This window comes from Harpegnathos saltator, unplaced genomic scaffold (assembly GCF_003227715.2).
Source record: "Harpegnathos saltator strain DR-91 unplaced genomic scaffold, Hsal_v8.6 scaffold393, whole genome shotgun sequence".
In the NCBI taxonomy this organism is placed as follows: domain Eukaryota; kingdom Metazoa; phylum Arthropoda; class Insecta; order Hymenoptera; family Formicidae; genus Harpegnathos; species Harpegnathos saltator.
In genome coordinates this window covers 937,297-963,028 of record NW_020230198.1, presented here as the reverse complement: position 1 = coordinate 963,028, position 25,732 = coordinate 937,297, and the positions used below count along the sequence as shown (strand labels likewise).

General features: G+C 36.4%; 3 protein-coding genes across 4 annotated transcripts; all 3 read left to right on the top strand.

The window, feature by feature from the left end:
- The first annotated feature begins 1,007 nt into the window (after positions 1-1,007).
- Positions 1,008-7,159, top strand: SMC1 (structural maintenance of chromosomes 1). Its single transcript, XM_011153008.3, has 20 exons — positions 1,008-1,216; positions 1,644-1,764; positions 1,862-1,961; positions 2,029-2,207; positions 2,282-2,420; positions 2,552-3,016; positions 3,130-3,558; positions 3,638-3,849; positions 3,954-4,122; positions 4,200-4,322; positions 4,394-4,525; positions 4,597-4,662; positions 4,748-4,905; positions 4,993-5,090; positions 5,250-5,554; positions 5,623-5,898; positions 5,980-6,159; positions 6,281-6,459; positions 6,712-6,889; positions 6,970-7,159. The coding sequence occupies exons 1-20, from the start codon at positions 1,105-1,107 to the stop codon at positions 7,036-7,038; spliced, it is 3,690 nt and encodes a 1,229-aa protein (XP_011151310.1). The 5' UTR covers positions 1,008-1,104; the 3' UTR covers positions 7,039-7,159.
- Positions 7,160-10,685: 3,526 nt separating this feature from the next.
- LOC105190394 (structural maintenance of chromosomes protein 1A-like) lies at positions 10,686-14,278 on the top strand. 2 transcript variants are annotated; one of them, XM_025300975.1, is made up of 13 exons: positions 10,686-10,885; positions 10,968-11,130; positions 11,237-11,359; positions 11,437-11,568; positions 11,634-11,699; positions 11,829-11,983; positions 12,062-12,159; positions 12,260-12,564; positions 12,709-12,963; positions 13,069-13,248; positions 13,339-13,520; positions 13,637-13,814; positions 13,892-14,278. In XM_025300975.1, exons 1-13 carry the CDS (start codon positions 10,752-10,754, stop codon positions 13,955-13,957), a joined length of 2,037 nt encoding a protein of 678 aa, XP_025156760.1. In that variant the 5' UTR covers positions 10,686-10,751; the 3' UTR covers positions 13,958-14,278. The 2 variants fall into 2 exon arrangements, with proteins under 2 accessions (XP_025156760.1, XP_025156761.1); XM_025300976.1 differs by lacking the exons at positions 13,339-13,520; positions 13,892-14,278 and having other exon boundaries at positions 13,069-13,173; positions 13,637-13,811.
- A 2,091-nt stretch (positions 14,279-16,369) lies between these two features.
- Positions 16,370-25,732, top strand: LOC105190388 (collagen alpha-1(I) chain). Its single transcript, XM_011153129.3, has 28 exons — positions 16,370-16,687; positions 17,463-17,513; positions 17,617-17,715; positions 17,848-17,885; positions 17,958-18,023; positions 18,112-18,225; positions 18,393-18,537; positions 18,603-18,727; positions 18,958-19,164; positions 19,338-19,436; positions 19,559-19,667; positions 19,879-20,066; positions 20,148-20,364; positions 20,475-20,563; positions 20,645-20,806; positions 20,914-21,075; positions 21,168-21,365; positions 21,657-21,801; positions 21,959-22,219; positions 22,330-22,463; positions 22,563-22,832; positions 22,943-23,158; positions 23,242-23,331; positions 23,434-23,815; positions 24,043-24,258; positions 24,379-24,551; positions 24,655-24,876; positions 25,004-25,732. Exons 1-28 carry the CDS (start codon positions 16,483-16,485, stop codon positions 25,148-25,150), a joined length of 4,530 nt encoding a protein of 1,509 aa, XP_011151431.1. The 5' UTR covers positions 16,370-16,482; the 3' UTR covers positions 25,151-25,732.

Below are 25,732 nucleotides of genomic sequence, written 5' to 3'. Positions count from 1 at the left end.
GAATCATCTATGTCGGCGAGCTTTTACTCCTCAGATTTCTGTCATTAATAACTCGATAATTATTGCGAATCTCGCAAAATGGTATGGGACTTTTATGTTTGTCTCAACCCAATCTACCTTCACACTTCGGGTTGGCAGCTAATTACCGGACACTTCGTATGATCTTCATGATATTAATCATACACAATGTCAATTCTTTTTTTTTTTGCACATGTTAACATGTTAATTCATGTTATAAACGCGTAACAATGTGCGAGACCGTGCTTGTCAAATATGCTATTATGGTTGTAGCACGGACATAAACCGCCTAAAAATGGATGTAGCACGGACTGCCACCACATACAGGTTTTACCGCCGTAACCTGAATGTGGATGTAGCCTCGTAGTTCCCTTCTCAAAATGGATGCAGATGGCGGCCTTTCCCAGTGCGAAAAATCGGTGTCGTCGAAAACACCGTGTTGGCCGCTCTCACGTTCCTCTCTGGTACATATTTTCTCAGGAGGCGTATCGGAAAAAGCGTTCCGACATAACCGGCCCGGTGGCCGCTCTTATGTTTCTCTCTGGTATGTGTAAAATAATTTCTGTTCTTTGTTGAACTTTTGAACTAATGCACACTAGTGTAATAAGTTTTGAAATGAGAGAAGATATCTGTTTCACTCCAATTGATTACACATTTAGTTTCGAAACTCAAAATTTTCGATATTTTTCTCATTGTTTCTGATTGAAACAAATCTTTAGAAAAAGTACAGACTTAAGGTTATAAAATATATATAAAATAAAATATGCAAATATTTATAAAATAGCTACTAGAGGAAAACTACCTTAACCTTTCAGATGTGATGTGACATCTTACGACTTTTAGCAGAATGAGAGAGCAAATCCTCTTTACTGTTCAACAATAATAGCGCTTGAATAATTCCGAATAATCTCTTAAGAGGGCAGTACTATATCGGTTTCAAATTTCTAACGTGACTTTTACTTCCCCTTTTTGTTGGCATTGCTCAAAGGACGACAGTTGAATGGCGATGTTTGCTTGTTTAGAGATTTTGTGGCGCCAATTACGCTCCTTTCTGATTTAATATTATTTATTTAACTATTTGCGAAAATGCCAGCGTTTTTAAAGCATATCGAAGTCGATAACTTTAAGTCTTACAAAGGCAAACTTGTTATTGGCCCATTGAAATGTTTTACGGCAGTAGTCGGGCCTAATGGATCTGGTAGGTTATTCTGTGTATCAACAATAATAAGAAACATTAAGGGTTCTTAAATATACAATTAAAGAGTGAAAGGACTATTAGCAGTGTCTAAAGCGTAAATATGAATACATGATATAATTAAAAAGATACGGTGTATGCAAGATAACTTGTAATAAAAACAAACATTTCATTTCTATAATTCAGATCTTTAGCACGGATATGTACAAATGTTTTAAACATTATTATTAAAAAGAAATGTACAAAAGATATAGTTATGATTTTGTTGTCAGAGTTGAAGTAGGTAAAAGAAATCCTTAATAACTTTTTATATATATCTATATTTATGCTTATGTTTTCAAATATTATTAGCAATGATATTTTATATTGGAACTTGTTAGTTTGATATATTTTGCGCAATCATGATGATAGTTTTCATTTTATGCTGCAGGAAAATCTAACTTTATGGATGCTATCAGTTTTGTTATGGGCGAGAAGACTAGTAGCTTGAGAGTAAAGAGGTTTAGCGAACTTATTCATGGTGCATCCATTGGGATGCCAGTGGCACGAAGGTATAATTCGTATATATTCTTACATGTTGTATAGTGTTAACAAAAATATATGTATATAAAATTATGATAATTTATATATATCTTTTATCAAATATAGTGCTTCAGTAACAGCAGTATTTGAGTTAGAAGATGGAACTGAGAAAAGCTTTATGCGTTCAGTACAAGGTTCTTCTTCAGAGCACAGGATAAATAATATGGTGAGAACCTTATAACTTTAAGTATATATACAACTGAATGTGTAAAAATGTTTTTTCGTCATTATAGGTTGTCACCAGTCAAGTATATCTTAATGAGTTGGAGCAGCTTGGTATAAACGTTAAAGCAAAGAACTTCTTAGTATTTCAAGGGGCAGTGGAGTCCATAGCTATGAAGAATCCTAAAGAACGTACCGCTCTTTTTGAAGAAATTAGTAATTCTGGTGCATTAAAAGCAGAATATGAAAGGTAATTACTCATGTGGTCTTGGTTTAGAATCATATTCATTGACATATTTGTAAATGATACAAATGGCATTTTAGGTTGAGAACAGAAATGTTGAAAGCTGAAGAAGAAACTCAGTTTTCATATCAAAAGAAAAAGGGAATTGCTGCCGAACGAAAAGAAGCAAAATTGGAAAAAGAAGAGGCTGAGAAATATCAACGTCTCAAAGAAGAATATGTATGTTGATTTATTCTGCTATAGCATTGAATATTATATATGTTTAATATGAAATTATTTTTATATACTCTGAATTTTACTGATTGTGCATTTACATAATTATTGCTCAAAAATTTAATTGCTGTTTACAGGTGGAGAAGCAAGTCGAGTTGCAACTATTTCGATTGTTTCACAATGAGAAAAATATCGAAAATTTTGAGTTTTCTCAAATTAAGAAGCAGAATGAAATTGAGAAAATTGAGAAGAAGAAGGAAAAAGCTGAAGAACTGTTGAAAGAAAAGAAGAAGGATGCTGGTAAACTGAGCAGAGATCTTGCCAAGATAGAGCAGGATATTAGGGAAGTGGAAGTAGAGATTACGAAGAAGAGACCAACGTTCATCAAGGCCAAAGAACGTGTTGCACATATGCAAAAAAAGGTAGAATCAGCGCGCAAATCCTTGGCTCAGGCGCGTATCGCGGACGAGGCTCACAAAAAAGACATACACGAACTCCAGGAGGAATTGCGACAGGTGGAAGAAGCTAAAGCAACTTATGAAGCGAGTATAGCGGGGCAGTCGCAGTTGCAAGGAAGAGATGTACAATTGGAGGATGAACAGGTACATAAATATAAACGCGATTTGTGCGTTTCATTAATCGTAAGGTATAATTTATATAATATTAATTTTGTTATAATTGACTAAACGTATCTTATTTCATGAAATAATTTCAGGTGCGGGAGTACAACCGTTTGAAAGAGGAAGCCGGCAAGCAGTCCGCCAGATATCTTCAAATGCTTGACTCGATCAATCGTGAGCAGAAATCGGATCAAGATCGACTCGACAATGAGGGCAGGAAAAAGACCGAGATAGAGAACAAGCACAAACAGAAGGGACACATGCGGGACGAGGCGCTCAAGCGAGTGGAGAAGCTGGAAGAGCACATAAAAACGTCTGAAGCGGCACTTGAGGACCAGAAGAAACTTAGGGCTGATCTACAGTCTGACGTGGGCACATCGAAAGATAAAGTTCAGAATTTGCAGCGGGAACTGGAGAGCATCTCGGAGCAACTGGGTGACGCCAAGGTTGACAAGCACGAAGTGTCCAGGACGAAGAAGAAGACGGAGATTGTGGAGAATTTTAAACGCTTATTCCCTGGTGTGGTACGTTGTCTCGCTTCTTTTCGTATGTTTCTTTGGAGTTAAGCGAAAAAAACCGAGTTAACGGTTCGTGCTTTTCCAGTACGATCGTATGTACAACATGTGCGAGCCGATACACAAGAGATATAATGTTGCGATCACGAAAGTACTCGGCAAATATATGGAGGCGATCGTGGTGGATACCGAGAAGACAGCCAGACAATGCATTCAGTACCTGAAAGAGCAATATCTCGAGCCGGAAACGTTTCTACCGCTCGATTATATACAAGCGAAGCCATTAAAAGAACGTCTTCGGTGAGCAAATAAGATGCCCTTTGCATCTTTGCTAATACTTTTACATTGTCTTATTATTTTATGCATTTTGTAATGACGTTTTAATGTGCTGTTTTTTTTTTTAGCAATATACAAGAACCTAAGAATGTGAAATTGTTGTACGATGTATTGCGTTTCTCTCCGAAAGACATCGACAGAGCGGTGTTGTTTGCTACCAATAATGCTCTTGTATGCGAGACACCGGAGGATGCAAATAAAGTTGCATACGAGATGGACAAAAAGGCTAGATACGATGTAAGTACATGTACCATCTGCGATTGCAGGAGAGACTAATCATGCAGAAACGTATGATGTGTTCAATGCCTTTACAGTGCGTCGCGTTGGATGGTACATTCTATCAAAAAGCTGGTATAATATCTGGCGGTAGTTTAGATCTCGCAAAGAAGGCGAAGAGATGGGATGAGAAACAAATGTCGCAATTAAAGGCGCAGAAGGTAATACATGTTTATTTCGATATATGTGAAGCAGATACAAAAAGGTCTATGTTTCGAATTTTGTCTTACAGGAAAAATTAACGGAAGAATTGAGAGAGTCTCTGAAAAAGTCGCGCAAAGAATCCGAATTGAATACAGTTGAGTCCCAAATACGTGGTTTAGAGACTCGTTTGAAGTACAATAAAAGCGATTTGTCTGCGACAGTAAGTATTACACGTTTGTAATTATAATTATATCTGAACCACATGTTATAGTGATGCCATTCTTTTCGCAGCAAAAGCAAATTGCGGACTTTGAAGGGGAACTAGATTGCCTGCAAAACGAATTAAATATGTTTGGCGTAAGTTTTGAAATATTTTGTACATCTACGTGCATATGAATTTGTTTACGTTGCATGAAAAAAATTAATATATTTTTATTTGTAGCCTGCAATAGCTGCCATCGAGAAGACTATGGCTGAGAGGGATCAAGAAATACAGAACATTAAAGAAAAGATGAACAATGTTGAGGACGATGTGTTTGCTAGTTTTTGCGAACAGATAGGTGTCTCCAATATTCGTCAATACGAAGAAAGGGAGTTAAGGTACCGAAATGGAGTTGAGATTTTAAGTAATTGTTACATTGTTTCGGCGTAGCATATTCTGTTTGAATATACTTATTGTCATTTTAGATCGCAACAAGAAAGAGCAAAGAAGAGAATGGAGTTCGACAACCAGTGTAACCGCATTTACAATCAGCTAGATTTTGAGAAGCAACGCGACACAGAAAGTATGTTGATCAAATACATATCTCATACATCTCATATAAATTTAAATAACGTTAAAGCTTTCAGTTAGCATGAATATGAATTTTATGTTATACATCGCACGATATATTTCTATGGTTTACGACGATGTTCTTCATGTTGCATATGTCTGTATGATGCAGGTAATGTTTTGCGATGGGAACGAGCGGTTCAAGATGCAGAGGATAAGCTCGAGTCTGCGAAGCAAACCGAGTCTAATCAGAAAGCGGAGATTGACCACGATGAGACGCAAATGGAGCAGTTGAAGTCGGCACGTAACGCTAAGAAAATGGAGGTCGATCAAAAGGAAGATGAGATCGGTAAAGCTAGGCGCGAAGTAGGCGCTATCGCGAAGGATATCCAGGCGGCTCAGAAGCAACTTAACACGATTGAAACGAAGATTGAACAGAAGAAGGCCGAGCGACATGCGATCTTGATGCAGTGCAAGGTTTGTCCGCTTTTGTATGTGCCTTACAGTTGTTATGCTTCATTACTAAATGTGTATTAAACACTTAGATGGAAGACATTGCGATTCCCATGTTGAATGGGAATATGGAAGATATAGCGAGTGAGATGAGCGCAGCAAATAACAATGAGACAAGTGATACGTCTTCTATGAGTACGCAGCAACAATATGAACGCGAGAAAAGGATTACCATAGACTACGCGTTTCTACCCGACAACTTGAAGGACGTAGAAGAAGAAGATATCAAGAAGACAACCGACAAGCTAACGAAAATAATTAACGACTTGCAACATACGATACAGCGTATTCAAGCTCCGAACATGAAGGTTTGCAGCTTATTATATGTTACAAATGCATAACATGCTCTAAATTCTAAAGACAAGTTGAAAACATAGATATTTCTTTAGGCAATTCAAAAATTATATTTGGCGAAAGAGAAGTTGCAAGAAACCAACGAGGAATTCGAGCAGTCGCGCAAGAAGGCGAAGAAAGCGAAGACGCAATTCGAGAAAGTGAAGAAAGAACGACACGATAGATTCATGGCGTGTTTCGAGCACGTGGCGAACGAGATCGACCCTATTTATAAAGTTCGTAGATTAACACATTTATATAAGAACATGAATTCGCAAACAAATACTTGCATTATAAAATTTGATCTTACATCTTACACGCTTAGACGCTATTTTTATATGCATGTGACTGTTTCAGAGTCTAGCGAAAAATCAATCTGCTCAGGCATTCCTTGGACCGGAAAATCCAGAAGAACCGTACTTGGACGGTATCAATTACAACTGCGTAGCTCCAGGCAAACGATTTCAGCCTATGTCCAACTTGTCAGGTGGAGAAAAGACTGTGGCCGCGTTAGCCTTGTTATTTGCGATTCACAGGTTAATATATATCGTATAATCGAGCGCATCATAATGTCGTCCGGCTCATCCGCAAGCAAATATAACATACGATATCTTTTGTTCTTTCGTTAACTAAAATAATCGAGATATACTATTCATTAAGTAAACTAGAAGATATTTAATATTTTTTAAATATCACAGAAAAATTTGACGAGACTAGATATAAACATATATAGCTGGATGCAATTAGAATGTAATAAATGATTAACTCGCTGCTTTCATATTCTCCAGCTTTCAGCCTGCACCGTTTTTCGTCCTGGACGAGATTGACGCGGCTCTTGATAACACAAATATAGGAAAAGTCGCGAGCTACATCCGTGATAAGACGAGTTCGTTGCAAACGATTGTGATATCGTTGAAAGAGGAATTTTACTCGCACGCTGATGCGCTTATCGGAATTTGCCCGGACGTAAGTGAACTATTCCATCTTGAATCGTATTATTGTATCTCGAGTTCTGGACCGTGCTTTATGTCTTACGTGAATTTCAGGTAGGCGAATGTTTGGAAAGCAAAGTGTTAACACTCGACTTAACTACACATCCTACACATATTAATTGAAACGGTTTTATTTACAGTGAATTATGATTTCTCTATTTTTACATTAACGCAAAGATGAATTTTTAATTATCTCTTGGAGGAAAGGTAAAAGAGAGTGTGCATTATATACTAATTGAAATATTAATATATATATATATATATACATATATAAATATTATACCTCAATTCTCATATCTCAATTCTGATTTTACTTTATGCACGTTTTTTACTTTTATTTTCTTTTTTTGAAATCTGATACATTTTGTTATACTTTATAAACTAAGTGAAAATATATCAGGATAAGAATATAAAATACAAATCATAATAAGAGAGTGAGAATATTTGAATATGAAATGAACAGATGATACTGTGTGTAATGTGTAAATAATTCTTAAATTTGCTTTAATAAAAACTTGATCTAAGTTTTAAAGTATACATTTTATTTCAATGGAATGAGTCTTCCTGGTGACCAGTATCTGTTATATAATATAATAATAATAGTAGTAAATAATAATGAGTATATCACAGTAATTGAGTGATTTATTAATTCATGGTACACTGTTATTTTGTGTAATATATGCGATAATTTATTGTATATTATTTTAATATGTAACATTTAGAGTATACCCACTTATTCTTCATTTGAATAATTGCGCGGTAATTGATTCGCCACTTTTTAAATTTTATAGATTGTTATCATTGAACTGCGTAAAGTGAAGCCAACTTATTAAACAAAAAGCACTTCTAATGAGTTATGCGTTTTCTGTTTTTCTAACGTGCTATAATTTCTAGCCCTAAATAGATCTGTTTTCTTTTTTTTCAAAAGACTTTTGAAGTAGTGCAATAAGTTGAAGTGAAACGAATATATTTTCTCTCATTCCAATTTGTTACACTAGTGTGCACTAGTTCAAAAGTTCTTCGAAAAAGAACAGATCCATTGTCGATACAGCGAAAGTTCCTCCGTTCGACATACGATGTGGATACGGAAAATTTATCACGTACAGACTAATTTGTTTCTCAAGTAATATATACAAGAAAACAGAAATCTAGCCATTTATTTTCTTCACTCTCGATGCGCCCAACAGAATCTGCTCTGTTTTCAGTACAATTTAAAATTGACTGGTTGGTACCCATGTTAAAAAGTTTATTGGTACCAATGATATTTTGAATTTGAATTAGCACTATGTAATGGCCGTTTACTGTGCTCTTTGCATTTCATTGTAGTTCTAATCCCAAAATGACGATCACTTTAAAAAGTATCATACTTCGTAACTTTAAATCATATAGGGGAGAAATAATAATGGGCCCCTTCCATCCATTCATGACAGTCGTTGGGCCCAATGGATCCGGTGAGATGTCCTAACAATTGGTCTCTAAAATGTTAAATTTTTTTTATAGAAATCGAAACTGTTTTTACATGTATAAAATTACAGGTCGAATTAAATTTAATCGCCTTATTCAAATTTTTTTCGAAAAATTGATTAAACGAATTTAATTCCTTTTTTGTATTTCTCTCTCTCTCTCTCTCTCTCTCTCTCTCTCTCTCTCTCTCTCTCTCTCTCTTTCTTTCTTTTTCTTTCTTTCTCTCTCTTTTTCCTTTTTTTTTTTACTTTATATTCTTTAATCTTTTTCCATTTTTAAGGTGTTTTATTAATATATTTTAGGAAAATCGAATCTTGTTGATGCCATATGTTTTGTATTAGGAGAAGTGTTAAGTGCTTTACGTGTTAAACTCTTTAGCGAACTTGTTTATGGAGCTTCCATCAACAAACCAACAACAGATAGGTATTAGAAATATTTTTTCTTTATTTTCTGATTAATTTATTTGTAATTGTTTGATATTTATGTTGTAGCACTTATGTAACAATAACTTTTCTGGCACCTGATGGAGAACAGAGCTTCACAAGAATAATCAAAGGAGAAGGCAGCCAGTATAAAATAAATAATAAGGTAGAATTTATGTTTACATAGTAAATTAATTTTATTATTTTAGTATTACTAAATATATTATACATTGTATTACACAGGTCGTCACAAGTGACTTTTATTTGGATGTACTACGAAAATATGGTTTGGACATCAAATTGAAGAACTTCTTAATATCTCAAGGCTACGTAGAGTGTATTGCAATGAAGACACCGAAAGAACTCAATATAATGTTTGAACAAATTAGTGGTTCGTATACATATAAAGCAGATTACAAAAGGTATATTTCTTGTTATTGAATTTTATAAATTTTAGCATTTTTAACTGTTTAGTGTAAATTTATACTAAGTGTATGTTATGGCAGATTAAAGATGGAACTCGTAAAAGTGGAAAATGAAGTTCAGTTTGCACAACACATGAAGAGACAGTTATTAATGAGTAAAAAATGCACAATAATGGAGAAAGAAAAATCAGAAAATTATTTAAAACTGCAAAAGCAATATGTATGTCAAGTTTAACTATGTTGTCAATCTGCAACTATGTTTTAATCTACATAAATTCAAATACATAATTTCAAATACATGTTCACTCTCATATATAATTTTCCAATAATTACAGAAACAGCAGAAATTACAATATCAGTTAACTCGTCTGTTACTCATTAAAAAAACAGTTGAGACTTTACAAAATGAAAATAGAGATTTTAAATCCTGCAAAGAAGAATATTTACGTGACAAAAGGAACGCGATACTTTTATTGGAGCGAAAGCAATTCCAATTTAAGGCATTTATCGATTCTCTCGAAAATGTTGAACAAAATATCTCGAAGTTGAAGAACATTATTCAAGAAAAGAAAGCAGACTATATCGTTTTTAAGGAAAATATCTTGTATTGGCAGAAAAAACGTAATTGTGCCTGCACATCTGTAGAAAATGCAAAATTGGCACATGACACCAACAAGAAAGCTATTCAAGAATTAAATAACGAGTTAAAACAAATAGTCAACAAGCTAGCAGAGTTTAAGAAAATTTCAGAGCAGAGTACTACAGAGCTCAATGACTCCCAGGTACTATGCTGATATATCTAAATTATAACCATATATAAGATAATTTTCTTCATCTTTTTAAAAGATTATGCTTTTTAAAAGACTTCTAACATTAAAAATAAATTTTCCTAAGATTAAACGATATTATGAACTGAAAAACCTGGTTGAATATCGAGCAAAGAATTTCGTGGAGCAGATAAATAATTTGAACCACGATCAACAAGCGGATCGCGATCGTCTTGATGATAAAAATAGACGGAAACAGGAATTAGTAGATAAAGTGAAACAGATAACGTTAATGAAGGAGGATTTAAAGATTCGTCTTAAAAAACTGCAAAGTTTAATAGTTGAATCGAGAGCAGCGTTGACGGAAAATATAACAAAAAAGCAGGAACTTAATGATAAGATTACCGAAACGAACAATAAAACGTTACTTTTAAGGAACGACATTGCGAAAATCTTAGAAGAACTTGACGAAGCCGATATTGATAAGTACACTATTTTACGACAGAAGGAAAAAGCTAACATGATCAAAATGTTAAAAAAAATCTTTCCTGGCGTGGTAATTATACTTCACTTCTATATTAGTTATTACATATATCTCTTCACATAGTAATAAAATAATTTTGTATATATAATCATTTGCTTTATAAAAAATTGTTGTGTGTATATATCCTATTCTTCAGAATGACCGTTTATCTAATTTATGCACACCTGTTCATTCGTGTTACAAAATCGCGATAATTAAAGTCTTTGGTAAGAATATGGATGCCATCGTCGTCGACACTGTGAACACAGCAATGCAGTGCATAGAATATTTAAAAAGGCAACGAATAGGGGTTGAAACATTTTTACCTCTTAACTCGTTGAAAACAACAGTTTTGAAAGAGAGATTACGGTAAATTAATGCAATAAGGCAGAAAAGCATTCTTTTCGTAAAGGGTGATATCTAATATAATGTTTTTAATGTCATTTTACAGTGATATAGGAGAGCCGAACGTCAAATTGTTGTATGATGTTTTGAATATTCCATCCACGCAAGTACGTGATGCGGTTTTGTTCGTTATTAAAAACACTCTGGTATGCGAGACTCCTGAAGATGCAAGAAGAGTCGCATACGAAATTGATGGGAAAACTTACGATGTAATGATAATAATGACAACAATAGAGTTAACAACAACAAAAATAATAATAATCCTTGAGACATTATCTTGACGCATTATTATATCATGTGTTTACCGTATTTTAGTGCGTCTCGTTGGATGGATGTTTTTATCGTAGAGATGGTACAATGTCAGGGGGACAAGCTGATTTGAAACACAAAGCTAAACAATGGAAAGAACAAGATATAATCACGTTAGAGGAGCGGAGGGTTACAAATTTTCTTTTACATTTAAAGCGATATGCAGTATTTTTTTTATATATTTTACATTATATATACAATTCCAGGAGCAATTAAAAGAAGAGCTCAAAGATTTGTCCAATGTTTCTTTGCTGCAGTCTGAACTTAATATAGTCAATGTACAGTTCAAAGGACTCGATTTAAAAAATAAATTTATTGAAAAGGATTTGAAGGATACTGTAGGTACCTAACAGTTTATGAAATATGTAGCTTCTTCTTGTTCTATAATCGTGTATCTTTACAGGACGATAAAATCATTAAGATACACGAACAATCGACCAAATACGATGTGGAGTTATCTTTATTAAATGTACGAAATTTTGTTAAATTGTGATATGCTTACATACATTATGTGTACATTATACATATAGATTTTATTAATTCATGAATGAGATAAAATAAAAAGACATCTTATGCATATTCTTTGTACAATTTCTAGGAGACAATATCAAGTATTGAACATAATATGCGAGCAAGAGATAAAGAAATTGAAAACGTGAAAAGACATATCTCTGTGGTCGAAAATTCAATCTTCGCTGACTTTTGTAAAGATATCAACGTGCCGGATATCAGCTATTATGGGAACCATCTGTGGTATAAATTATTTCTAAATTTTGTTGATAAATTTTTGATATATATATAAATTATATATTTTATGAGGTAAATCTTTAGGTCATACCAACAGCAGAAAAATAAGCAAATAGAGCTTACGAAACAACACGATCTTATCCGGAATCAATTACGTTTTGAAAAAGACCGCAATGTGGAAGGTACGAACGATTACAAATCGATCCTTGATTAATATATCAGTATTCAAACTGCCAAGATATTTCTTATATGAATTTCGCACGTGTTATATTTTACGAATAGATACAATTTTGAATTGGACACGTATAATGGAACAAGCTGATGCAAAATTGAGCGAAACGCATCGGCAGGAGAATTCTAAAAAGAGTGCTATTGAACAAGAGGAAGAAGAGTTATCGAGATTGCAGAAGGATTACACTAACATAAAGCAGAATTTAGTGGATTTGGAAAATAGGATAGCCCAATGCAAGTTGAATATCGATGTTATTTCCAAGTCGTACCTACAAGCTGAGAGAGCGCGCATCCTTGTACAAAAGGAAATAGAACAACAAAAGGGAAAATTTGATACCATACTTAAAGAATGCAAGGTTTGCGAATATTAAAACTCTGCTCGATTAATATCTCTGCTCGATTCTGCAAGATTTGTTGTATTTATTTAAATGTTAGGTTTTACTTACCTTTTAGTTACCTTAATTTGTATTTACACAAACACAACTATGGTATTCTCGTAGATGGAAAGCATTACTATTCCGATATTGTCGGAAAGACCGACTTATAGTCGGGATCCAATCGAGAGTAGTAGTTCGAGTTCAATTACGGATTCGTCGATTGATTGGGACATGTCTTCGAAAATCGATTTTTCACAGTTTCCCAGAAGTTTACGGGATGATACAGAAAAGAATTTGCGGAACACCGCGAAGCAACTTAACGAAACACTTACGAAGATACAAAATGAACTTGAAGCTATAGTAAATCCTGATCTTAAAGTACGTAATATTTATGTACTTTACTCAATATGTTTATGAATCACGCACGATTGTTACAATCAGTGTGAATAGTGTAGTTATAATAGTGTGAATGTAAATTTACAGGCTGAAGAAAAGGTGGATTCTATTGTGCAACAAATACAAGAGATAAATGAGAAACTGAAGAAATTGCGCGAAGAAGCTGATACGACGAAGAAGCATTTCGATAAGGTGAAAATGAAGAGATATGATCTCTTTTCGGGATGTCTGGAACACATAAATACGGAAATAGATGCAATATACAAAGTCGGTACATTTAATCTCATATACTTTCTCGTACAATGCCTTTTATTTTAAACGACGTATCGACATGAAGATCTTTTTAATTTTGTACAGAGTTTGTTTAATAACCATACAACGGCTAGTGTTTTTATCTTATCGGATAATCCCGAAGAGCCGTATGAGGGCGGTATAAATTACAGTTGCATCGTGCCGTCTAAGCGTTTTCAACCGTTGCAGAATTTATCCGGCGGTGAAAAAACACTCGCTAGCTTGGCGCTGTTATTTGCATTTCAGCGGTACGTCTTCTCCGGCTTGTATCGTGAAATCGCGATATGTGTTCTTTGGATAATACAACAATAAATCGAAGGCTACCTGCATAAAAAGTAATTGCAAAATTATCTTCTGTTTACAGTTATAAACCAGCTCCGTTCTTCATTATGGACGAAGGCGATGCGGCATTAGATAGCGTAAATATCAAAAATATCGTTCATTTCATACAATCTGAAGCGAAAGTTATGCAATTTATAATAGTAAGCATGCAGGAATCATTGTACTTTTGTTCCGACGCTCTCCTAGGAGTCACCACCGAAGTGAGTTGGTAATTTGCGTTATTTCGTAACTTTCTTTCCATACGATTGTCTTACTTTTGTTTTACTTTTGATTTCAGCCTGATACAGAATGTACCCAGAGCAAAGTAGTTGCCATTTCATTGAAGAATTATAAATATAAATAAATAATCTGATGAAAAGATAAATTTGATGAAAAGAAGGATTAGATTTGAATACCAATCAGTAGAATCGTCAATGGCAATATTATTTATAATTTATTTATTTATCGTCAATAAAAATGAATTGTTTGGAGATACATATAAACCACGTCTTCTCAAATTATCGTATGAATTGTTAAATATTAATTGGTAAGGTGTTTTAAAAAACAGATTTCCGTCTTTGAGATGCAATATGATATTCGTAAGAATCAGATTCGATTCTCCATACCTACTTTTAATTTCTATCATATCTGTGCTCACTTATTGGCGTTATTTTGTTAAATGTAATTAAATGGTAAATATTAAGTTATTACGATAAGTTGCAATACGATGTGATACGAAATAAAGCATTTTTTATCTGTTCGTGAAACTTCATGAAATATTCTTGTTTATTTTATATTTAGATACACGCATAATGTTATTTGCATACGTCTCTGAGACGCGACATGGCGACGATGTCGAGTGAAAAGGATCACTACAATATTTAGAGCAATTACCACCATCGTCATGATTGCATTAGTGGAACGGTCATACACAGATCTGTAGTTCCCATCAGTCTGACGCATTCATCTCAGTTGCAACACGACGATCGAAAACGGGAATGACTCAACGCTGATCGCAAAGATCGAAGGCATGCAGTATGCATTCTTAAAATCAGACGGGGAAATGATTTGCTCATCGTAATCCAAAAATCTCTTCGCACCATCATGGTGGTGAAATATATGTTTCACTGGCGTGGTATATCATCACCCTCTATTTCATTTTGATCGAGATATTATCGATAGATCGAGATATTATCGATAGAGAGATGTGGGGGAGGCGAAGTTCGTTCCTCAAGTAATTATAAGAGCGATCTGCATCAGCATACACAGAGTCCCCAATTGGATACTGATGCGAGTTCTACAACGAAACAGTGCCGATCATGTCCCGCGCGTGGTATTAAACATAGTAGTGACTCTGATTTATAGCCACTGGTAACGAACACCGAGGTTCAGGTCAATGCAGTCTATTGCGGCTAACGCCTTGTAAAGTAAGACACTCGCTCAGGGAATGCGGCCAAAATGATGATTGTCGTTTAATAAACTTATTAAGATGAAACGTCCACGTCTTTCGGTATCGAGCCCCGTCGGCTACTGGCGCTGACTGATAAAAACGAGGCGGATCGCTATCGCAAAGTAGGTCGTTGCAACTCGCATTTCAATGAATTGGATGCGCGCTCGACGATACAAGGATGCGGCCGAAGCCGGACATACTTGAGTCGGTCGTTGTTAAAAGGACGCAACTTCATGAGCAATGATGCATTATTAGCACAAATTCTTCTGTGTGTGTATATGCATGTGTGTGTATATGTAGAGGAGTTTTATAATGATAAGTAATAAGCATAAGATATATACAAGTAATAATCATATTTCAAAGATCATTTGTTAGAATTTTATACGTTAATGTATCTGGATCTTTGCAAAAAAGATATTCCAGTTCTTTTTGGAGTAAAGCAGTTTTTCGGTAGTTTCGTGACGCGATTACGTTTTCTTAATATTGAAGTCGTGCGTCTGATTTGAAAAATCAGGAATTAAGCGTCGGCGGCGTGATATATCGCTCATGCAACCCTTAAGTGTAAGGTGACGACCTCCATTCCGCTGCGCCATACTGCATCTGACAATACGCGGAATAATAGTCCTAAACTGACAATACTGATATGAGCTCTCATACGCTTTTATGAATTTATCGCAACACTATTTAACGAAGACCGTGATCGAGGGCAGTAAACACAAAATATTGATGTGCAGATGATTATTAGATTATTTTTAGATTAATATTGTTAGATAATCATCAATGCATAATTATCATGTAAAATTCTCATTGTGTATTATTTATTAAGGTGCGTTCAATTTCAGGAACTTTTTAGGAATTTCAATTTCAGGAATAATTATTTCAGGAATTGATTAACGGCTTTTGTCGTTAATTACTGCATACGCCAATCGACAGCTCTGAAGAAACCATTGGTGTTAATCTGTCGTAAAAGATAGACACGTCGAAACCGAGAAAAATTATGAAATTCACTGTCTTCTCCTTATTGCTTTTATAATTTCAGGATATAACGTGATTTCCTGTCAGCGACTTAAGCGACCACCTCGCGAGGAACTGCTCTCCCCTTCCTGCTCCACACTGGAGAATACAAAAATCATTTGTCGGCAGTTGTGACGAGGAAGGAAATGAACAAGTATACAAGCCCAAGGAAAGGAGTCGCAGGGGAGGGACGACGAGGGGATGGTTGCGGAATAAGGCGGCGGGAGTACCGCGGGCGCCTCGTAAAACGGAGAGGATGATGACCTCCCCTACATCATGCAGAACATCTGCTAAATAGATGATACGCTGGTTCGCACGAGTCTAGTTGCCCTCAGCCTCCGATGGAGGCGAGTCGGGACTAGGTTCTGGATTTACGTTCTCCAGAGCCCGCTATTCTACCCCTGCTGTAACAGAGAAGATCGTCGATGAGACGACGGGTCGTAGAGCTGGCCGCGGGGCTCTTCGCGGTCCAACTGCTGCTGCTGTTGCCACCAACGAGTCAGGTGGATGCTGCGAAGAACCGGCTGAGGAAACAACGATCCAAGCCTGCGGCTCTGCAAGCTCAGCAACCTGGCAGCGATTACGATTATGATTATTACGAGAACTACGACGAATACGAGGAGAAAAATGGTGAGCTTGATTCAGTTAATACGGAAGATTCGGGATTAAGAGTGTTTAGGAAACGCGATTGAAGAACGTCGTCTGATCCCTCAGACGTTCTTTGAAGACCTTCCGGATAGATTTTAAATGTTTTTTTGAATATCCTGTATCGTCTAGCTATCGACATTGTATTTGATATTCCCCAGTTGTATATATATTGTTGTAAAATTTGAAAAAATTAAAAGATGTTTGGATTGTTTAAACGTCTCTTGAATGTTCGCGTTGTATTTACGGCATAACTAATTTTCTCTCCGGTTAAAATACATGTCTGATTTAACGATATTAAAAGGAAAATGATTGATTTACATTATAGACCTACATTATAGAGCTACATTATAGAATGAAGATGTTGACGGATACCATACCGTGATAAATAAAAAATTACATCTTGCATATACGGTATTAATGTCGCGAAGCACCGGAAGTTTCGTGTTAGAGATCAATCTCGTTAAGACGCCATATAAAATGATTAATTGCTCGTTTTAATCAGAACAACGCAATTAATATCGTTTATTTTAGCCTATTAACTCAAATGCGATTTAATCCGTCTCGCGATTAGGTAGAATTTCCGGTTCTACTTCCGACTTCTACTTCCTCGTAGATACTGAGGGTGCCTATTAGCGACATTTATTACGGATTACATCGTAGATTATTATTGTAGATTATATTTATTATTATGTTTATTATTATAATAATACAATTTTTTTATCAAATAATTTTCCGCTATTTTTTATTGTCGGTTTAGAGACCATAACGACATTGCCATCACCTGTGATACCAAATACACGACTTTCGGGTAAGCGGATGATTTGCGAAAATTCTACATCATTATAATACAGTAAATAATTATAGAACCAATATGGAGAATTGATTATAATTATTATAATTGTGAAATACAGGAAGGACTGAATCGGCAGTTGAAAGTACGCAAGCCACATATAGACAAGAAACACCCACAGACTTGCCGACTTCAACAACAACTCGATTTTACAACCATGGTACATAATTATAAATTTAATGAATTTTCATCTTCAGTTTTGGAGAACACGAAGATAATCTATATACTCAAAGTTATTATTGACATTAAAAAAAGTGTGGAACTATTATGAAATTAAAAATATGCATTACAGACTTGGAGGAAACTAATCGTACATCTGAACGGGATCCGGTGAGTTTAAAATAACTGATGATATGGGAAAGTTATTTTTTAGAATTATAATTTTATTAAGTTTTGTTTTAGGTATCTACGGAAATCTTACCGGGTGAAAGTAACGTATACAGTTCCGTGGCTGTACCAGGTCCACGGGTAACAATTTCTTGTTTAAGAATATTTAATGAATAATTTTTCGGAATAATGTTTATTCGCATTTATGAAGGGATAATTTACGAATTAGGGCGAGCCTGGGCGACCCGGAGACATTGGTCGTCCAGGAGATTCAGGATTTCCTGGACACCCCGGCACTCCTGGAATTCCTGGACCACCTGGACCTCCAGGCCCTGTACCTGATGTAAGAAATTTATTTATTTGTATAATTAGAAAATTTTATTCTTTTATATTATTTGTGCAAGATAATTATATGCACGGACAAAACTCATGTTGCATTATAAATTTTATTTTAAGAGATGTATATATATATATATATATTATTTATATAAAATATATTGATGATAACAGGTATCTCTGTATTATCAACAATTGGCTTTATCTCAAGCAAATGAGGATAAAGGCCCAACGGGTGCAGCGGCATCATTATATGGTCCTGACGCATTTTCTTATATTCAAGCGCAAACAGGACCAATAGGTCCTCGAGGTCCTCCAGGTTTGTATAACGACTTTAATAAATTTTATTGTACAAAATATATTTTTATTTTATATTCGGTTTAGGTCCTCCTGGAGCTCCCGGTCCTCAAGGTTTTCAAGGTACACGTGGTGAACCCGGTGAATCAGGGACTTCAGGTCCTCCTGGTGTGTCAGGTCCAAGAGGTCTTCCAGGATTGCCTGGAAAAGACGTAAAATTGCAATTAAAAGTTTTTATAGTTTTAAATGAGAAGATAAAATTATGCATAGCCGTTTTGACAAAAAAATTCACAATTTCATTCAGTTACTATATTAAAAAATCTTTATGTAAACTTGATTTATTAATTTTTTTAATTAATGTATGTTCTTTTTTATAATTTTAAGTGGTCAATTTTATAATTAACTCTGGTTTTAGATGTTTTATGTTTTTCTTCAACGATAGGGTGTTAGCGGAGAAGATGGTGAGACCGGTCCTCCAGGGTCGCCTGGTCCTGTAGGCCCACGTGGTCTCCCAGGGATGCCTGGACTTACAGGAATGAAAGGCCATCGCGGTTTTCCTGGTCTAGATGGAGCCAAAGGGGAGCAAGGAACTACTGGTGAGAAAGGATCTATGGGTGCACCGGGACCCATGGGGCCGATAGGGCAAATAGTACGTGAAAAATTTAAATATATATAATATCATCAATATAAAATTAAAAGCAGATTCATAAAAAATTTGTTTCTAGCTATAAAGCGGTTATTAATGTTTAAAATTTTAATATTGAAAGAACACGGATTACATAAAACATTTCTTTACGCAAATATTTATTATTATCAACACAGGGTCCAGCAGGACCGCGTGGTGAACGAGGTAGAGAAGGCCCATCAGGGCCTCCAGGAATGAGAGGCGTTGATGGAATTTCTGGACCACCTGGACAACCTGTGAGTAAACTATTTAAACAATATGCAATTTCAAGATATAGAAATTATTTATGAAAGATACCTGTAAGATTAAATGCTTTTTATATGTTTAGCACAATTTTGCTTGAACATATTGCTTTTAGGGTGCTGTGGGTAAATCTGGTCCACCAGGCTTTCCAGGCAGTCCTGGAGCTAAGGGAGATCAAGGAGCGCAAGGACCAAAAGGAAGTCAAGGTTTACAAGGTCCACGAGGTAAGATATTTTTTTCTGCTGCTCAAATAAAATAAAAAAATATTTTTTTGCTTACTATATTATAAAAATTACTTTGCTTTACTAAATTATAAAAGTTATAAAAATTTGACCAAATATAGAAGCATTTACAAATAAGTATATACATTATTAAAAGTATATACATTATTAAAAACAATGTACTTCTGACTATTAATTCATATTTTTTTATAAGGGGAAAGTGGCCGTCCGGGACAACCTGGTGAAACTGGCTCACAGGGTCCGCAGGGTAAAGACGGAGTTCCCGGTGAAAAAGGAATGGCTGGAGCGGCAGGTCCTGCTGGCGTGCCTGGATTTCCAGGTACACGAGGTCAACCTGGAATAGCAGGTAATCCTGGCGTTCCTGGAGCCAAAGGAATACCCGTATGTATAATCAATATATCATTTAAAAATTGTAAGATTTATTCCTTAAACTGTACATAACTTCGTATGGTATTTTCATAGGGTCTTCCTGGTGAAAGGGGCTTCAAAGGAGATGCTGGTGTAAAAGGAGATTCAGGAGTGCCTGGTCCACGTGGACTGCCGGGACCACCAGGGAACGAAGGGAAAAGAGGAAAGAGAGGAATGCGTGGACCAGTTGGTGCTGCGGGCCCTCCTGGAGAACGTGGTCTACCTGGAATACGAGGACTTCCTGGACCGGACGGTCCTATCGGACCTCAAGGTACAGCTTATTATACATTTCGGAATTTGGGTAAAATTTTATTTGTATATATGTGTTGCATTATAATTAATTATTGATATTAAATGATCGTGATTATGAATTACTTACAGGACAACCCGGTGATCGTGGTTCTGTAGGATCAATTGGACCGAAAGGTGCTACCGGAGATCCTGGGCGACCTGGACCACCAGGACTACAGGTCATTCATAAAAACATTTTATTATCCTTTGTAGAAAGTACTTTGTATGCAGCATATATAAGTATTGATTAAACATTTCAGGGCGCACGCGGTTTAATGGGTAGACCTGGAGCCCCTGGCAAACCAGGCAATCCTGGCGAACGTGGAATCCAAGGTGCAGATGGAAAGTCCGGAGAACAAGGTTCACCTGGATTGCAAGGCCTACCAGGACCATTAGGAGCACCAGGAGAGAGAGGATATCCTGTAATCTATCAATGATTCTTCATAAATTCGTACATGGCTTTACATTTTATAGATTTACATTTTATATATTTTAATTTTAATAATTTATAAAATTTGTTTTTTATCAGGGAGAACCTGGGAAAGATGGTGAAGCTGGTAATCCGGGTCCACCTGGTCCAAGAGGTGACGCTGGTAAAGAAGGACCTCCGGGCATGCAAGGAGCACCGGGACCAACAGGAAACACTGGTGCGAGAGGTTCTCCGGGATCTTCTGGGACTAGAGGTTTTCAAGTACGCAGCGTAGAAATGTATTTACATTTTCGCGATACATAGGACAAATGACATGATGATTTACGTGCGAATAAAACATGCGTTTGTTTCAGGGTCTTCCAGGCGCCGCTGGTAATCCAGGTATTCCAGGTAAGGATGGAGAAGCAGGCGTGCAAGGGCCTCCCGGTTTACCGGGGCCAGTTGGCAATAGAGGTGAACGAGGACCTCCGGGAGAAAGGGGACCAATGGGACAGCCAGGACCTATGGGTTTAAGGGGAGAAACCGGAGCACAAGGCGCTGATGGTCTCACTGTAAGTTGTTAAGCTATATATGCTGAATCGTGATATCGTAAAATAGATCGAGTGAATATTTAGCTTATAGAAAATTTTGTATAATACATAATTTTTATTTTCTCAAAATAGAGAAGATATTTAATTTAGGCACAGCTTCATATTTAGAATTTTAGACTTGATTTATTGTAGTTATGAACGCTTCGAAAATTATGTGGACGAAATCAGGATTAAATCTGATATATGCTCTATATACGCGAATATAAATTTTATATATCTATATATAATTATATATATATATATATATCCTAGGGATTACCAGGATCTAAGGGAGACCAAGGAATTTCTGGTCAACCTGGGTTATTAGGGCTTCCTGGTCCAAGAGGATTATCTGGAGAACCTGGACAAAAAGGAGAAAGAGGAGCATTTGGGCCAGTTGGACTCGAAGGTCCTCCAGGTAGCGCATTTTACATTACTTATACGAGACACTATTACATTAAATTATTTAAGATCAAGTTACTGCAAGGTATTAACGTTGATCCAATGATATATGTGCAATTTTAACATTGATTATTTATTTAAATTAATGTTTTTTTTTTATTTACTCGTTACAGGACGCATTGGAGAACGTGGTCCGCAAGGAGAAGTTGGTCCTTCTGGTCCTCCTGGAGAACCAGCGGAACGAGGTGATCCAGGTCCACCTGGTCCTACTGGTGAGCCTGGCGCTCCTGGAAATCCAGGAGAAAGAGGTCTTCAAGGACTACAAGGATCCCAGGGTTTCCCAGGCCCACAAGGATTAATAGGACTTCCTGGTTTGAAGGGTGATCGTGGTTATCCAGGATTAAAAGGAGAACAAGGAAGTTCAGGACTACCTGGTAAGGAACAAGTTGCTTTCTGTTTTACAATTAAACAAATGGATAAAGTCACTTTCAAATTGTAGGAAGAATTATTTTATATAATTTTTGTAAACGATATTGGTTAATAGGCAGTCCTGGCGAAGTTGGACCGCAAGGACTTACTGGACTTACTGGTACTAAAGGAATTAGAGGCGAACCGGGTGCACGCGGTGAACCTGGTTTAATGGGACCGCCTGGTGTTACAGGACAAGTTGGTCCAGCAGTAAGTTATAATTGTTTCGTTTTCTAACAGCATAAAATTATATATGAATTTATTTATTTATTCTGAACATATCAAAAACTGCGATTAAAAATGTTTCAGGGTCCACCTGGGAATGTAGGATCACCCGGTGTTCCAGGTACTTCAGGTATAAAAGGCAATGCAGGTGACGTTGGACGCCAAGGATTTCCAGGTCCAATCGGTAATCCTGGACCACCTGGAATAGATGGAAATAAAGGAGAAAGCGGATCTCCAGGGCCTTCAGGACCAGCTGGCCTTCAAGGACCTCAAGGTACACCCGGTGAGAGAGGTTTACCAGGTTTACCCGGTTCTCCTGGTCCTATAGGAAATAGAGGATTACGCGGAGCACCCGTAAGCAAAAACGTTATACTTAAACGTTATATCTATTTTACAGAATTATTTACAGTTATTCACTTACAATTAATTAATTTTTAAATTCGTAACTCATATTGTTATCACAGGGTGAAACTGGACAACCAGGAAAGCCGGGATCGGAAGGGCCATCTGGGCCATCGGGCTTAGTGGGTCCTCCTGGTCTTCCTGGTCACATAGGAGAAACAGGGCCAGAAGGACCAGTTGGAAAACCAGGACCGCCGGGAATAAGTGGTCGACCTGGAGATAAAGGACCGCCTGGTATACCTGGCGCAATAGGCCAATCTGGCCCTCCTGGATTACCTGTACGTTCTATTTAACTTTTACAAAATAATATCATGGAAATTTATGCCAATAACTATAAATTTATATGCTACTATTCCGACAGGGATCACCTGGACAAGCAGGACATACGGGACTTCCTGGAGAACGTGGGTCAAAAGGAGAAGCGGGTCCGCAAGGTGTGGAAGGTCAACAGGTGATATAAAAATTAAATTTACGCTCCTTTTTACATACTAAAACCTAAAATAGAATTACATTAATTAGGTAATATAGTAAATTAATGAAGAATATTTTTTAGGGACCACGAGGAAAAGCTGGACCACCAGGTCTCGAAGGGGCAAAGGGCGATCATGGAGAAGAGGGACAGAAAGGTGCTAAGGGACATCGTGGATTTAATGGTTTACAAGGATTACCTGGATCTCCTGGGTTACCAGGAGAGAAAGGTATGCCTGGTTTGCCAGGACTTCCCGGTAAAGATGGGGAACCTGGGATTAGAGGTAGTCCTGGACGGGAAGGTAGTCCAGGACCTATCGGACTTATAGGAAATCCTGGACTAAGAGGTCCACCTGGTGAAGAAGGACGTCATGGATCACCAGGTCCTCCAGGACCTCCTGGACCACCTGGTCCTCCTGGAGAACTTGGTTTTGGATACGATGCCGCATCTCTAGCAGCACTTATAGGTAAGTTTAATTAATTTAGAACATAATAAATATCTGTAAATATCTGATTAATTTTCGCATAACACATGGAAGCGTAAAAGATACTTTAAATATTATTTTATATTGTTCCTTGTGTGTCATTTAGATATTTATACGAGTTAAATTTTTAATTATATTTGTAAGCATGTCCCAAGATATTAAAGATATTAAAGAATGTTAATCTTAACATTTTTTAATTTTTATTACAGGACAAGGCCAAACTAAAGGGCCTGATCCTCTTGGCGATGAACCACCGAGGATATTTGGCAAAGATATCACTGAAGAAGAAAGAAAGGAATTACTTCAGAAAGCATATGAAAATTTGAAGTCTTCCTTTTTAAAACTAGTGAAGCCGGATGGTCAAAAGAGTTCACCAGCTAAAACCTGTCGAGATTTATTTGTTGCATATCCAGATAAATTATCCGGTGAGTTTTGGAATATCGTTACGTAACAATAACAAATAAAGACTACTACATTTTTTGTCGGTCACAGTATGCTAGAATATTTAAAGTAGCATAAATTCATATATGATACATATATAACAGGCGAATACTGGATTGACCCGAATGAAGGGGATATTCGAGATGCGATCTTAGTGCATTGCGATGCTAAAAAGCGTGCTACCTGCATTTTACCAAGTCCTGCTCGTACACCGGAAATCACTCACATCACCGATCAACAAGAAATTTGGCTCAGCGAGATAGACAGCGGCATGAAGGTTCAAATTTTATAATTCCGTTCATAATTTCATATAAAAAAGATATCCATAAATTTATGTTAACGTTTAATCCATAAATTTATATTAACATTGTCGCACTTAGATCACATACAAGGCAGACAGCAATCAGATCAGTTTTCTGCAACTGCTCTCGAAACACGCGCAACAAAACATCACGTATCACTGTAAAAATAGCGTGGCATACTTCGATTACGAGCGAAAAACGCACAGAAAAGGCTTGAAGCTCCTGGCTTGGAATGACGTCGAGCTGACACCGCGAGGTAATCAACGTCACAGATACGAAATGATAATGGATGAGTGTAAGGTAAATCAATTTTCTTTATTCGATTTTTTAAATATAGTTCTCTAAATAACCATACATTTTATTACTTTGTAATGCATCAATTTCATAGTAATAATCGATAAATTATAAATTCCTTGATTTTTTGCAGCTGCATCAAAATCACTGGGGTAAAACTGTCGTTTCATATGAGACCGACAAACCCATAAGGATTCCCATTCTAGATGTGGCCTTGCGTGATATCGGACGACCCGAGCAAAGTTTCTCCGTCGAGATTGGCGCAGCTTGTTATGAATAACGCAAGATATAACAGTGCGACGCGATCATCACGGCTGTTATTTTACTACGAATACCGTCGTTTTTCATAGTGTGTTGTTAAGAAGTCAAGTCTTCCAATGCATCTTAAGAGTACTAGGAACTCCGACGACTATAGATTAATGCCTCTTCTTCTTTTTTTACAAGTTTATCTCTAGCAATTAAATACTTACTTAATTTAATTCTCGGTGGCCTGTATTGTATACGTTGCTCTTCTTTCATTCAAGTTCTCGATTAGCGAGAGTAATTTAGCGATACTTAACAGAAAATATCCTTAGGCTATATTGCACCTCCTACTGTTTAAGAACTAAGATGAAGTTGGAAATCGACAAATGATATTTACGGTGTTATGATCGGATAATCTAATATCCAAAAGAGATTGTCCAAATATCTTCTTTTGTTTAGCTTTCATTCGTTACTGCTGAATGTTGTTGGGCACAAAGATATATCGCGTAACATGTGTGAGTCTAAATACGCACGATGTCAAAATATTATGTACATAATAATAGATAAGTTCTATTTACGTCGCTCTTATACTACTCGCAGTTATCTGCAGAAATACAAC